This window comes from Haliotis asinina, chromosome 7 (assembly GCF_037392515.1).
Source record: "Haliotis asinina isolate JCU_RB_2024 chromosome 7, JCU_Hal_asi_v2, whole genome shotgun sequence".
NCBI classification, from domain to species: domain Eukaryota; kingdom Metazoa; phylum Mollusca; class Gastropoda; order Lepetellida; family Haliotidae; genus Haliotis; species Haliotis asinina.
The window spans coordinates 26,074,443-26,089,921 of record NC_090286.1 but is presented as its reverse complement, the minus strand read 5'-3'; the positions used below and the strand labels follow the sequence as shown (position 1 = coordinate 26,089,921).

The window sequence follows — 15,479 nt, the reverse complement described above, 5'->3', positions numbered from 1 at the left end:
AAATTTACTTCCGATTAATTTAATTAATTTCGACTTGAGAGAGACACTAAACGCCGGTTGTCGAGTAGCCTGGATCCTTTATAACAATGGGTGATTACATGTTAGAATCGAAATAAAATTGACGAGCTTGTTAACTCTAGCAGCGAAAAGTTGGATTTTTTTCTTTCATGTATGTTATGCGTTAAAATATTGTACGGTGTGCATATTAAATTACAAACGTTAAATAGCATCGCCAAATTCCTATATTCCAACACACTGTTGCAACTATTGTTGAATGTACTGAAACTATTTGTGGGATAGGCGTTTAATAGGCGATTGCGCCGGTTTTGAAAGCAATGGGTTTTATGATGTGAATTATGCTCACGTGTCTGCTACATGCAGGTTCAGTTTGTGTTTAAACTAACATGTTACTTATTTGTGTTAAAATTAAGGTGTAGTTATGTTTTTAAGTGACTGTCGCTTTTGCGTATATTCCAACAATGTCCACTTCGCACATAGCATGCGTGTTGGGAATGGAACCCGGTTCTCAGGCGAGACAAACGAACACTTTAACCAACAGACTAAGCTTAAGGAACTGGAATGCGGGGTTTTTTTTCAAAGACATGTTTAATTCCCTCCATGTTCGTGCTTTTGGGATATGTCAGTGCATCTTCGATCTAGATTCGCCAAATACATTTGGACAAATAACGAATACGTATTTGTTATTGCATACGCGTGTAGTTACTGTCACGAGGCCACGTTTCTACTTACATAGATAAATGAGGTTTAGACTTAAATTGAATGCAAATGTGAAAGCGTGAATTTCAGGTAACCCTTCATGTTGTAACGTCTGCGTCATGTATCTATTACTAACTGTTGCGTCCAATGCGACAGGACGCGACTGTGGCGAGTGGATGCTTCTCAGAGTCAACCCCTTGAGAACATTGTTCAGGTATCAGGTATGACCTGATTGTTATGCAATCATTAGATCGTGTACTCTGGGGCAAAGGACCGGGGTAATTGGTAGCAAGATTAAGGTATTGTTGAAAGGTTCTATTGGACTTTAGTTTTATGCCGCCCTCTGCAATATTGCAGCCAGTTGACGGGCTGCTATTCATGTGTAGAGAGTTTAATTGTTGCTGATTTTGCAACAGAAACCGGAGGTTCATTTCCGTGGTACAGCAGTTAATAGTGAAAGATCAGTCTATATACGTTTTTACCCTATTTTGTTTCGACTTGTTTGGGGAGTTTTTTTCCATATTTGTACGATATTTTATTGAATCCAACAAACTTACCACTTCTTTTGCAGATGAGTATTACATTCTACCAGCTTTTCATTATTTTGCGTTGTTTTTGCCAACATTTTAGTTCGGCTACTTATTTTGCCTAACGTTATGGCATTTTGCGAAATTGTATAAGACAGCGAAATAACAAAATTTACCAATTTCCTTTGCACAATGCTTTTGTTGTTTTCTTTACGTTTGTTCTTTTTATTTCATTCTTGTTATTATTAGTATCATCATTTTTATTCAATAGTATTTGGGGGACGGAGGTTTTATTGTGTCGGGATCGGGGTTCCGGACTAATCTATTGCTGATAGTAAGATTTCACCAGTTTGTGAGAGCGACATGCCATTTTACCTTTGCACTGTGATAAATTCTGTTTCAAAATGTTGGCCCTATAGCTTTTGTTGCCCTGTAGGGACGGATAGGATGTTGGCCAAGTAAAAATCCTCAGGTCCTTGGTTCGAATCCCATTTACCCTGATTATACTTCTAGTGTGTCAAAAACATTCCATAATTCGTGGATTCGCCAACGTCCGATACCTGCATTATTTCGACCTTCCCAAATTAATCAAGTTGCTTCCCTTTTGAGTGAGCAAGTGAGTGAGTGAGGTACGTTTTACGTGGCTTTTAGCAATATTCCAGCAACATCAGGGCGGGAGACACCATGTACCCACGCGGGAAATCGAACCCGGGTCTTCGGTGTGACGAGCGGACGCATTAACCTTTAGGCTATCACATCGCTCACCACCCTTTTCACACCACTCCTTATAAACTCATGTGTCATTCGTAAATGCTACATAGCACGCATTGGGAATCGTATTTAAAGCGAGTTTGTGTTAATTTTCTTGTCTGATTATACATAACGAGACCATTATTACTTGCGTTCTTCTTGTTTGCCTTTTGTCAGTACTTCCAATAGCCAAATGACATCTAAACGAATGATAATTGTATAAATGACATGTTTTATTCAAACATGACATAATTGCAGAGAGAACTAATTACAGACAAATTACATGGCAGATGCCTTACATTCTAGACCCATGAATAATTATTGAAATCTGTAATTTGATCACACACATGACGGGTTTATGAATTTCCATCTAAATCCATTTTCATAGTTAAATATTTGTACACGTAAAGAATGATTTAATTTTAATATACATATTAAAATTAATTTTGCCTGATATCTTATTTCAAAAGTATGTGCAATATAAGGTATTGAAGATGTTTTTCTTGTTGAAAAAATAATCTTCAGATAATGATCTTTGAAAGTATGTAAACGTGCATATATTTAATGTGAAACAGAAAGACCAAAACTATTAGGGTACAAGGTGCGTGTCATTTCAATGCTACAAATTTCATGCATACGTATTTCGTTATGTAAACGTCCAGTGATACTATCCCCTGATTTGCGAGATCTGACCATTTTTATTGTTATAATTATATTTGTGTAACAAGCGGTTGATGCCACGTTGATGATTTCATTCACACCTTCTTGTCTTCAAATGTGAGTTGATTCGATACCTCTTTGTAAGGTATGAAGTAGGTTGTGCTCACATATAAATTCTTTAGAACTGTAACAGAGAAAGAGAAATGAAAAGTAGAATCATAAAGCTGTATAAATGTACTGTAATGATTGTAGCCCAAATGACAGTGGTTTGGATCTTGAGTGAGGTGTTTTGAATGGATGGCCCTTCCATTGGCCTGAACCAAGGTTGTATGCTCTCTCCAATGTTTTTAACGGGTTCATTTGAAACTCATACGTCAGCCTACGTTGTGGGAAAGATATATCACCGGATTCGCGATGTTTTAAAGTCAACTGTAGCCTTACATTGCACAACGCGCCCAGCTGCTCGATATAAAAGTGTAAAACAGTATTCATTAGGCAAGCTAGACTGACACATTTACGAACTAGATAGAAATGGATTGTCAGCAGGCGGTGTGAAATTTTCGGTATCACTATCACCACGCTATTGTTGCACGATGTATTCTGTTTGAAACGGACTTAGCCGAGAGGGCCGAATGCCTGTATCTATGTTTGGAATCAAACCCCTTCTCCATACCAGGCAAAAGTGTTAACAGCCGTGTTAACCACCCTAAAACTGCATACTGTGAATATTCATTTTCAACGACACATGTAGCAAAATAATGCTGTACAACAGTTTTGAAGTAATGATACTATCGCATGCTAGTTGGATTTGATGGTTGAAAACATAGTACTCACAGATAGAATCGATTTAGGAATTATGAGCGAACACTTTAAGCGCCGGGCTGCGAAAATGCCAAAACCAAAATACATCTTTTTCGAAATAGAATTTATAAATGGCATATTTGTTAATGTCAGGGGTTAGGCTTGTCCCCAGAGTTGGAAAAGCATGAATGAAACACAACCACTAATACCAACATCACCCATATGTGTGAATCAAATCACATTTTCCATCTACATATATGTCAGATCATACCACTTTTGTCATGTCATGTTGTAATAAAACGAAATGTCTAAAATCACATATATCATAACGTGCACAGATACTGCTTCGGTTTGCCAGAAAGGGTCTTCAAACAACGTACCATCGGGGATCGAACATGTTCCTTCGTCATGAGAAGCGAACACTTTATCCAGCAATATCACCAGAACTGTACCCACATAGTGTATCGAACCTGGGTCTTCGGCGTGACGAGCGAGCACTTTAACCACTAGGCTACCCAACTGCCCCTGTGGATCAGAGATGGACCGCTCAGCATGCCACTGAATACAATGTGAGGTTGTATACCGGTTGTATGGCCTTTAGCTCAGTATGTTCCATATTCTGCTGCCTTCAGTACACATGAATATTTAAGTGAATGCCACATACGCGCTTCCAGTACAGACATCGATCTTGCGGTGGACAGTAATCGCATGAAAAGTTTGCTGACGCATCCGTGCTTTGACACGACTCGCGTGTGTAAAACTCAGCAAGGCAAACATAAGATCCGATCCAGTAGATATGGTGCATGAAATGTATGTTTTAAAGTTTTGTTCTTGCCTGAACTGGGTAAACATAACACCGATACAATCACATCATCAAACCAGAATATGATAGAATATTGTGCCTGAAAACAGATACGTGGCTTATCAGGCGAAATATTACCGTACCGAATATTTATAATCATATAATCCTCCGGTATGGGCCTCAGTGATTAGGACACAACTTTTACCAGATTTGCATATATACTTTATCCTTTTGGTAACTGAATAGCTACATCAGGTTCGGCTTACCGACAACGCACTGAGCACAGCCGTGTTAACCAGGTGTATACCTTGTCGTAGGTTAATTATTGAGGTCACCAGAAGGGAGAACACATTGACACATTATACCATGGTGTAGAGGAAGCATTATGCCTTGATCGCCCGCCGTATCAAATGGCGCTCTGGCAGTCTAGGGCACGGTGTCACCAGTGCCTCGCGTCTATTGATCAAAATCTTCCCCGCGGGGAAAGTGTTAATACTATTTTGGCCACGCAATAGTTTAACCAGTAGCACGTTATGGTTGATCATTAGAACGATAGTGAGCTGAAGCTGTTGGATGAGTGTATTCTTATATGTTCTTTCTTACAGACTTACCAACGAGAGGACCGTCTGCCCGTGCAGTTGCTCACTATAGCAGGCTAGTGGAGTGAGAGAGTACTCAGCTGAAGCTTCATGGAGACATGAAGCGTTTCCTTGAAGCCAAATGAAGAGATTCGGACAGGCTATCGGAATATACATCTGCTTTATTTTTCTCCCTCACCTTGTGGTGGCTGATTTTTTGTACACGGATTGCGGAGGTTTCCTGACAGAAGAGAGGGGGTTCATAAAATCCCCCAAATTCCCCGACAGGTTCCCTACTCCAATTTCGTGCCACTGGGTCATCCAAGCACCCCCGGAGAGAAAGATCATCCTGTACTTCACCCAGTATTTTCTAAGGAGCGGTTTCTATTTGTCTGAGTATGACAAATACGAGAGCGAGGAGTCCTATACCGGCAAGAACAACCTTGGTGAAATTAACTTCGAGGACGAATTCACCTCGCTGGTGGCGTACAAGCCCTTTGTTGTCATTACCTTTAACGTCCGTGACAACGGGAACATCCACCTAAGGGTCGAGGACTATCTCCAGGACGTTTATGGATTTAACATCACATATGAGGTTGTGGGGGTTGAGGAGAAGGTTGGCAGGGATGCCTGTTCGGTGCATGAGTGTTCTTACCTCGGGAACTGTATGGCTAACTTCAACTACTCGGAATATAGGTGCCATTGTTTTGAAGGATTCTTTGGAAATGAATGCCAATATGGTCCATACTGCGACCCCGACAAAGGGACGAATATGTGTGAGAACGGCGGACGATGCAGGTAAGGACCTGTTTTCACATCATTATATTAATTTTGTATTGAAATACGTGCATAGAGCTGGAACTCTTTTTCCGAAGGATGTAAGTTGTCAGATTTCAGATGTGGCTGAATTAATTAAAATGTTGGTTAAAATGATTAAAATAGTGCAAATGGTTAATTTGACTTCATAAGATTGGATTTTCAATTGTAATAATATTTGTCGTTATAATAATGAATTTTAGAAAGAACATTCACTAACACTCCAAACTTTCACAGCTTCTAGTTAATGCTTGAAAATGAAAAGAATTAATGTATGTTTCAATCCACAACCTATTCAAGCCATAGGTATACAGTTTCCTCATCCATTTGGCCATGACATCAAGTGAATCTGAGAAATACTTATGTTAGTCACGTTTTACCCATTATGAATTTGTCTTTATACGTTTGAGAACAAAATACATTTGAGAAACCCAACTATTCCCAACTATTTTATGTCCCAGTGTATATACACTTGAGAACAAAATACATTTGAGAAACCCAACTCTTCCCAACTATTGTATGTCCCAGTCAACAATAAACCGAATTCAAAAATACATAGTATGCCGGCAAAGCACAATTCAACACTCAGTCGTTCAAAATGTCTCTTTTTATATCAAGTGGCGTTACGTTACAACAGTTAGGAAGTGCTTCAAACTAAACAAAATGCATTGTGATGACTGTGATGACAATACAGTTCTATTCAATGTTACAGCTTAAAGAACATATTCCCAGTGTGAAAACAGACAACCAAATTGTTGTGGGATGCAAGCGGCCCTGAGCGTGATAGTGAATGTTTCTGTCAGTTTACATACTGACCTTATCTTCATCTACATTGAGTTATGCTGACATGACCTGGAATTGCCACTCTCGCTGTTTAGTAGGTCACTAGGTATTTAAGCGCCACAACTGTTTTGCTAGTGAGCATGAGTATTTCCACGCCAAGTGAGCGAGACTAATAACTTCTTCTGAGCATGGTCTGTTGAGACCTAAGGTGAATATGTACGGTTGGGAGACTCTCTGCCTGAGTTGGTCATGATTTAGTAATGCACGCACTCCATGCATATGTTACGATAATTGATATTGGTACCAGTGTGATGCAGGTTTAATAATACCCCATATTTAATAATGGTTTCCTCAAATCAATTGTAAAGTGCATGGCTGTGTTATACATGAACACAGGCTCTGATGGTTTCAACCGAGTGGGCCCTGCATAGATGAAAGGACGTAAATAATTTACATTAAGAATATCATCGTCTCGGTCACTACACCTATTCATACAGTGCACGTTAAGTTTTATGACTGTCGTTTCTATTCTGGTACGGACAACCCACCGAGGTCACTGAGCAGAGAAACCGTCATATGCAATAGGTGTAAGACGCATTGGAACGCTGTGAGGCCTTATGCATGTAAATGTCCACGAATGGTGAGGGGCATTCGGTTTCATGAATGACTTTGCAGCTAAAAATGATTACTGGGTTCGAAAGAAGATATTCCGCGGTTGTCAGAAATACAACCAAATACTTTAGCTTAATTTAGCTCAAACGATTAAGGGAGATTATGTGCCGAAACAAACTCCATCAGGCAAACTAAACGGCAAATTGGGATAAATATTCTGGATCACTGAAAAACTTTAGAAATTGGTAACATCTCACAAATGTTATGCTTAGGATTAAATTTTCTCAGTAAAGTGTAGATTCTAGTCCCATGCGGGATTCGAACCCACCCCCTCTGACTCGTATCCACACCTAATCGCCATCACGCAAAGGCTGCCACTCAACCAACTAATCCTAGTAGAAGCCGAGGTGTTCAGTTGGCTAGGTGTGTGTGTCTGTGTGTCTGTGTGTGTCTGTGTCTGTCTGTGTGTCTGTGTGTGTGTGTGTGTCTGTGTCATAGTATGTCTTTTTGAGCCAACAGATAAAGGCAAATACGTTTGAAATCCACAATTTTATTCCATATGTGTGTGCGTGTGTTCGTGTGTACGTGTATGCGTGGTTTAGTTCAAGCTAGGTAAAGAATATGAACCACCGCTTAGCATCTTTGCGTCTGAGGTAGGGGAACATTGCTAATACATGAAAGAAAATATTTAGAGATACTGTTCAGTTATCAACCATTTACGTACAGGTTCCAGATTCAACCGTGCCTTCAAAATCCAAACTCATACTATGCGACTTTGCATCTGTTGGCTATATATCCCAACACTAAACTGAAGTGTAATCTAGACAGTACGGTATCATAGACAATGTAAGTACAGGTCCTTGACTTGAGGATGTATCACAAAAACAAGCATAATCATCCTGCATCTAGGTAATTCAAAATACAATACCTGAAAAGGGAACAATGTTATCTTACCGCTATATCTCTACGCAAAATAAATCAACACTGATTGTTTGGCGAGCCATGCTGTTGAGAGGTGAGACATTGACTGATAGGTATTCGTATCGATGAAAAGTCCATCCATGGTTCCTAATACTCTACTCATAAAGTACAAGTGTAGCAGGTACATCGATGATTGATAAATGGTCCAATAGTTATTCTTTATTGAACTTACCACATCATTAGTCAACACAGCAGTTTAAAATGTGTATTTTACAAAATCGGTTTGATTGTGACTATATTTGCACGAATAAAAGTTTACGGATGCTGAGATGACCTTAAAGATGACCTTTCGGGTTCTCACGTGAATAACGTTTCAACGTTGGATTGAACTTTTTCTGGTATTTTGTATTTTCAAAAGAAAGTGGAGGGAATTATCATTTCATATTAGACGTGTAATGCAGTTAATCAATATATATGCTACATTCTCTTTACTCGTTCATACTGTTTAGTTTTACTATTAATCAATCATGTTTGATCTACATCGATCCGTCGTCTCCATTGCCATAAAGACGAGCGAGCGAGCGAGTTTAGTTTTACACCGCACTCAGCAATATTCCAGTTATATGGCGGCGGTCTCTAAATAATCGAGTCTGGACCAGACAATCCAGTGATCAACGACATGAGCATCGATCTGCGCAATTGGGAACCGATAACATGTGTCAACCAAGTCAGCGAGCCTGACTACTCGATCCCGTTAGTCGCCTTTTGTGGCATGCCATAAAGACGTTGTCTATGCACAAAACAGTGCCTGCATGTTACTGAGGCTGTATGTCTGTTTGGTCAACCATACCATTGCGTTTCAGAGTCGATACATTTGTGTAAACCAGATTTGTCTTCGAGTATGTTAATTGTCAATCTATATATAACTGATTAAAACATACGAAGTAGAAAAAAATAGTCACGACGCTCCTTTGCTCCATAAACAAGATGGATGACAGAGTTACGTCAGTTTTGTGCCAGTTTTGTGCGACGTTCTCCAACTGTGGGTCGAGCCGTGTCACAGTTCATTGCCTGATGGGGCAGAGTGATAGTATATAATCATTTTTGTTAGTCATCACTCAGCATTTATTATCTGTATAGCGACAAGCGCAAGTCAGTAACAAGTTCTGTACGCTAAGGTTAGGGCGTTCTATACTGACAGGGACGACGTGGGTAGGCTAGTGGTTAAAGCGTTCGAAGATACGGGTTCGATTCCAAACATGGTTACAAAGTGTGAAGCCCATTTCTGGTGTCCCTCGCTGTGAAATTGCTAAAACTATCTATCTTTCCATCTCTAACTGTCTATGTAATTATCTATCTCTCGATTTGTCTGTCCGTCGTGTTAAGGGTATCCTATGTCTAAATCCTTTTGGTAGTTTGTCAAAGACTCGAATTCGATTTTCTAATCCATTCTCGTATCGCGCTGAAATATTGTTGCAACAAGCTTAAACGCTTTACTGTAATGTGCTGCAATGCTTTGTTTCACAAATATAATCCTGCTTAGACCAATGATGAAATTTCCCCAACTCAAGTCTTGAATAATTAGGCAGGTCTAGACTGCCTAAGCAGTAATTAAGGCCCGTCAATTACGATTTGCTGAAGGCTCCCTTTGGATCTTACGATATGTTTTTTGTAAGATATGCATGCATATCACCGTATGAGATAACAGACATGTGGGTCTGGAAATAGCACTTTACCGGTTATTAAATAGGGTGAGTATTTATACATGAATTTGCTGAAGTGTTTAAGTAGTGGTCGAACAGCATTATGTATAGGGAACTAGAAATTTTCTACACACCCCAAGAAACAACGTTTCATTAAAAGCACCTGACAAATGTTTTTGCATGGTTTGCTAGTCTTGGGCAATCGTCTTGCACAAGTGACATACATCTCTCACCGACACACTCGGTTAAACAGGACTGGTTAATGACTGATCATGGGTTGTCATGAACAACATGGGTCTGATACATTATTAATTTGCGTACATTCAGCGAGAACACAGTTATAAATAAAAACAAGTAGTTCCCATTCGCTGAGCACCTACAAATATACATGTACAACTAGCTGTAGATCATGAGAACTATTTGTCCCGAAAGTGGAAGCGGTGAATAGTGGAAGCGGTGAATTGTGGAAGCGGTGAATTCAGATGTTGTAGTTCATGTTGGTGCGTTGTTAGACTTGCGCAAGTCTGTATAATTTTTAAAATGGTTTAAATGATAGTTTCCGAAATAAAATGAAACAATCCTCTAACAGACTTGCATATATATGCTTATCTAGACCTGCCTCTTTAAAGAATAGAATTACTACCGAATTCTTAAGCCGAAATTGTTAATCGGAGGTAACAAAGATACCTGCTTCGATGAATTTGATTATGTTTAAAGAAATATTATTGAAAACCTATAGTATTTGTTGTTGAATCTAATTATAAGAATTGACTGTGTATTTCTTTAGTCTCATACCTCAATGCAACGAAAGAAATACACAGTCAATCCTTAAATACATTAATTCATTGTCCCTGGCCGAGGTTTATCACATGAAAAAATAATAATTGCCATAATCATTGTCAATTTATTATGCGCCTTTTCCATGTACAAGGCACATTCTCACAGCGCTAACACACAGTCTGATTATTACCCGGATATCCCAAACTGCCTTTGAGGCGCGAGGTCGGTATTCAGGTCAATTATCACTTGACTTATCCCACCAGGTACCCATTTACTGCTGGGTGAACAGAGGCAAGTTCGAACAAACTCATTTGCCTAAGGTGAGATCTCATACATCACAGCTGTTGGGGGAAAACTCTCGTCCCAGTAACTCTCTGCCAAGCTGCCGAATACGGTCACCCATTCAAGGACTCTAGCCGCCCAATAAGTCAACGTGAAAGTTTAGATCTGGAGATCATGAGGACCATGACAATACATAAATGTTGTTTTTCCACAAAAAAGGCTCTTGTCAATCTGGGCGTGTGGTGAAAAATTACGTCTGGTTGTTGCATACTAAGAAGAACGTATCGCCTAGTATTTGTTCTCGATGTACCAAGTCTGTTCTGCCGGTATAGGAGATGTTGGTCTACATCATTACACTTCGACACCAAAACCTGCTAACTTCATGTGTGCAGTTGTGAGCATAACCTTCCCCGAGACGTCTGCACGGATGCTGAAACCGTGACTCGTCATGGAATCAATAACCGCCGTTGTCGCCATACTCTGCTGTGACCTTGACACATTGACTTCATCGCCGATGATGCTTATCAGTCAGAAAGTTTCTCACTGTCTAGACTGAAATCCAATGCAATCATGGCATAGATGTAGGGGTAGAGATTGCTGTGAGTCTGTCATGTATGTTGCAAACCTGTATAAACTTGCCCTGCAGCAGGACACCGAGCGAGGACCTTGGTGCGCCGGACTTCTGTCAGTCGTCGCACGATTTCACTTTTCACTTGCTGTAGGATTGTGATGAAAGACATACGAAACCTCATCTTTTTCATAGCCCAACTATTATGTTGCATGTTCATTTCATGTTGGTGTGTTTCCCCGCCACGCTCCGGCATGATTGCGATTTTGCGTTTCGCCCGCCTTTTCGGTATTTGGGCCATGCTTTAGTCTACCTAAATCACCTCCGATACAACCAGACATTTTGAATGCAAATAAGATAATCTCCAAGCGATGTTACCAAAGTTTAACAACTGCGTTTCTTTCTTTTTATTTATTTTTATATAGTTATTTATTTTATTTTTATTTCTATTCTTTTAATTTCACTCTATCATTCACTTTGACTGAATCCTCCACTCCCCTCTAAAGCCTCATTCACTCCATCTTTCGCTTTGTTCTACATTCATTCAATCGATCACGACTGAACTATTCACTATTTCATTTACTTATAACTGACTCGATCGAAACGACAACCCAGCTGTCGAAACGAAGCCCGGCGTGTGTTTTATATACGTTTGGAACTTCTGTTATACGAATCCTTCACAGTGTCTGTTCCAAATGGATATACCAGTTTCACACCTCATTGGCACTTACTGAAATAAGGGAGTGTTTTGACAACACATATAACGCACGCCGCACTTGACTGATCCATATGTAAACATGTAAGCAACAACAAGCTTAACAAAACAAGCAATCTCTATAATGTTTACAATGTTTTGGTAATTTGTAAAATTACTTTATTGAGAAGGCTCGTTTTCTTCAGCAACCCATTCTTATCGCAGGAGGTGATGGATCAGTATGGTCGATGTATGGTATAATTAATTGGATTGTCTGGTCCAAACTAGACTATTCACAGATCGCCATCATAGAAGTAGTGCTGCCAGCTGCGTTGAATACAAAAACTATTGATTTTAAGTTCAAGTTCATTCTACGAATTTTTAAAAAACATATATTGATTTTATGCAGATATTGAAACTTGTACTATGAAATGACAAAGACACAAGCTGAAAGTGACGACCCAACTGGCTCCATTTTATTTAAGCACATGACTCAAAATTGTTCATGTTACCTTAAATCATAAAATTCTAGTTTGTGCAGTCTTTGCAAAATGTAAATGTAGATTATTATTTTATGTTTACAAGCAAGTGGGGACATTCAGCATTTCAAATTTGAATCCGCATTTCAAATATTGAGTACTAGCAATACTAAATTCAGTGTACATTTAATTGAACACAACAGTCATTGATAAATATCACTGTTATCTGTAAATGTGAATCTGAAAATTGTCCTTATTGTCGGTCAACCACGAAAGAAGTACAAGAAGTGAATATTCCATGCAAATGAAACCATAGACCCCCCGATTTCTACATTTTCATCTACTGTCTCATTATTCATCAATTTGTCATGTCATAAATTATTACCCACTTAAAATGACAGTACCGTGGTATGACAGGACAGATCAACTGTAGTAAAATGAAATTACTGCAGTATCAACTATATAACAGATAAGATACAGTAATATGAAAACTGTATATGACAGATGACATACAATAATATAAAAGTTATTATAACAGCAATATGACATATCAGCTACAGCTCAGTAACATAACCCAATAGTTGCCTAGATGTTTAAAGGGCATACGTGGTATATGACTTCAATTTCTATGAATTATGTGGAAAAGAGACCTGAAGTGGTATGTGACACTTTGAACCCCGTGATGTATATGAGAATAAAACCCTATCTGGTATGTGAGAGTATGAATCCTATGATGTGTGTGACAATAAAACCATATGTAGCGGGTGACAGTATTAACCCTATGCGGTATGTGACAGTGTGAACCCCGTGATGTATATGACAATAAAACCCTATCTGGTATGTGAGAGTATGAATCCTATGATGTGTGTGACAATAAAACCATATGTAGCGGGTGACAGTATTAACCCTATGCGGTATGTGACAGTGTGAACCCCGTGATGTATATGACAATAAAACCCTATCTGGTATGTGAGAGTATGAATCCTATGATGTGTGTGACAATAAAACCATATGTAGCGGGTGACAGTATTAACCCTATGTGGTATGTGACAGTGTGAACCCCGTGATGTATATGACAATAAAACCCTATCTGGTATGTGAGAGTATGAATCCTATGATGTGTGTGACAATAAAACCATATGTAGCGGGTGACAGTATTAACCCTATGCGGTATGTGACAGTGTGAACCCCGTGATGTATATGACAATAAAACCCTATCTGGTATGTGAGAGTATGAATCCTATGATGTGTGTGACAATAAAACCATATGTAGCGGGTGACAGTATTAACCCTATGCGGTATGTGACAGTGTGAACCCCGTGATGTATATGACAATAAAACCCTATCTGGTATGTGAGAGTATGAATCCTATGATGTGTGTGACAATAAAACCATATGTAGCGGGTGACAGTATTAACCCTATGCGGTATGTGACAGTGTGAACCCCGTGATGTATATGACAATAAAACCCTATCTGGTATGTGAGAGTATGAATCCTACGATGTGTGTGACAATAAAACCATATGTAGCGGGTGACAGTATTAAACCTATGCGGTATGTGACAGTGTGAACCCTATGATATATATGAGAATAAAACCCATTTGGTATGAGATAGTATGAACCTTCTGATGTGTATGACAATACAACCCTATGTGGCATGTGGCAATATGAACCCTGTGTGGTCTGTGACAGTATTAACCCTGTGATGTATGTGACAGTATGAACCTTTTGTAGTATATAACAATATGAACCCTATGTGGTACATGACAGTATGAACCTTATAAAGGATCCCCAAACCGTTTACTAACAACTGTCAATTTCATTTATGTTTGGAGGCTGTCAGTTGCCCAGTTCCATATATTTCCATTCCAAATTCCATTCCGTCATTCCAATCAAAACTCCATTCCATACTTTACACTATTCCGTCCTAAAGACAACAAACTTGAATGGTTTCAATACAAACTGCACCATATTTTACCAACGTAGTAGACATTGTAAGATGCAGCACACTGAACATGACTTTCGCAGCTGTTCTTATGGGGTTTTTATGATTGCAGAAAGGTTACTCCTATTTGGCATAAGCTTGAACACTGGCTTAACAATAATGTGGATATAAAAGTAAAGCTTACTAAAGAACAAAATTTGCTTAGATTCGGCCAGAAACACAATGATCCAATCAACGTGATCCAGAGCGTTTCAAAAATATTATTTTTAACTGCAAAATACCCAAACAGAAGCCAACCTCTTATTTTATGCAACAGGAGTTTTAAAAAATATTATCAACTAACAAAATATTCTGCTACGATATGTTCAAGAATCGATCATTTTCAAATTTTCATAATACCGACAGAACGTTCACTTCGTGTGTGTCACAGTTGCTGAGCCACATTATTCTCCTTCTGCCCTAAATCCTTAAGTGAAGCAAGTCTACATTTCCTCAGGTTCAGCTTCTGTTAATACTGTGCTCTGCAGTCGGAATCTCTGGTCTCCCTCGGTCTCCCATTCCCACTGGGACTCTCTTTATATGGGTTTGTTTGTTACTACATAGATAGATAGATAGATAGATAGATAGATGATGGATAGATGAATGGATGGATAGATAGATAGATAGTCTACATTTACCCTAGCCTGCTCCAAGCTGTACTAAGTGCTACGTCCATTGGTGTATTGTAATTCTAGCTTTTAAAGAGGCAAGTCTAGATAAACGGATAATACACCAGTCCGTCAGGAATATTAATGCTTCATGTAATTTATTATTTCTTTAGAGACTTGTGCAAGTCTACATTTACGTCTTCACTGTCATTTGTCCGGACGGCTAAATATTGCTTGGGGTCAGGATACCTTCTGTGTGGTATAATTATCGTAACCGAATAAGAGCACTGAAGGCTGGATCTCCATATGTTTTTGAAATCGCACAACAGCTGCTACCTCGGGATATTTTTCACTGTTACATGTTATGTTCAGGTGTTTGGTGCGAGTTGGGGATATTCACTGCACGTCGTACGC

General features: G+C 39.1%; 1 protein-coding gene across 4 annotated transcripts in view; it reads left to right on the top strand.

Annotated features, from left to right (window-relative positions):
- Positions 1-15,479, top strand: part of LOC137290956 (uncharacterized) — a 109,384-nt gene that overhangs the window by 14,080 nt on the left and 79,825 nt on the right. For all 4 annotated transcript variants that reach the window (XM_067822183.1, XM_067822182.1, XM_067822180.1 and 1 more), the window contains exon 2: positions 4,863-5,633. In XM_067822183.1, coding sequence (XP_067678284.1) covers positions 4,978-5,633 — 656 coding nt within the window. In that variant the 5' untranslated portion in view covers positions 4,863-4,977. The remainder of the gene's footprint in view (positions 1-4,862; positions 5,634-15,479) is intronic.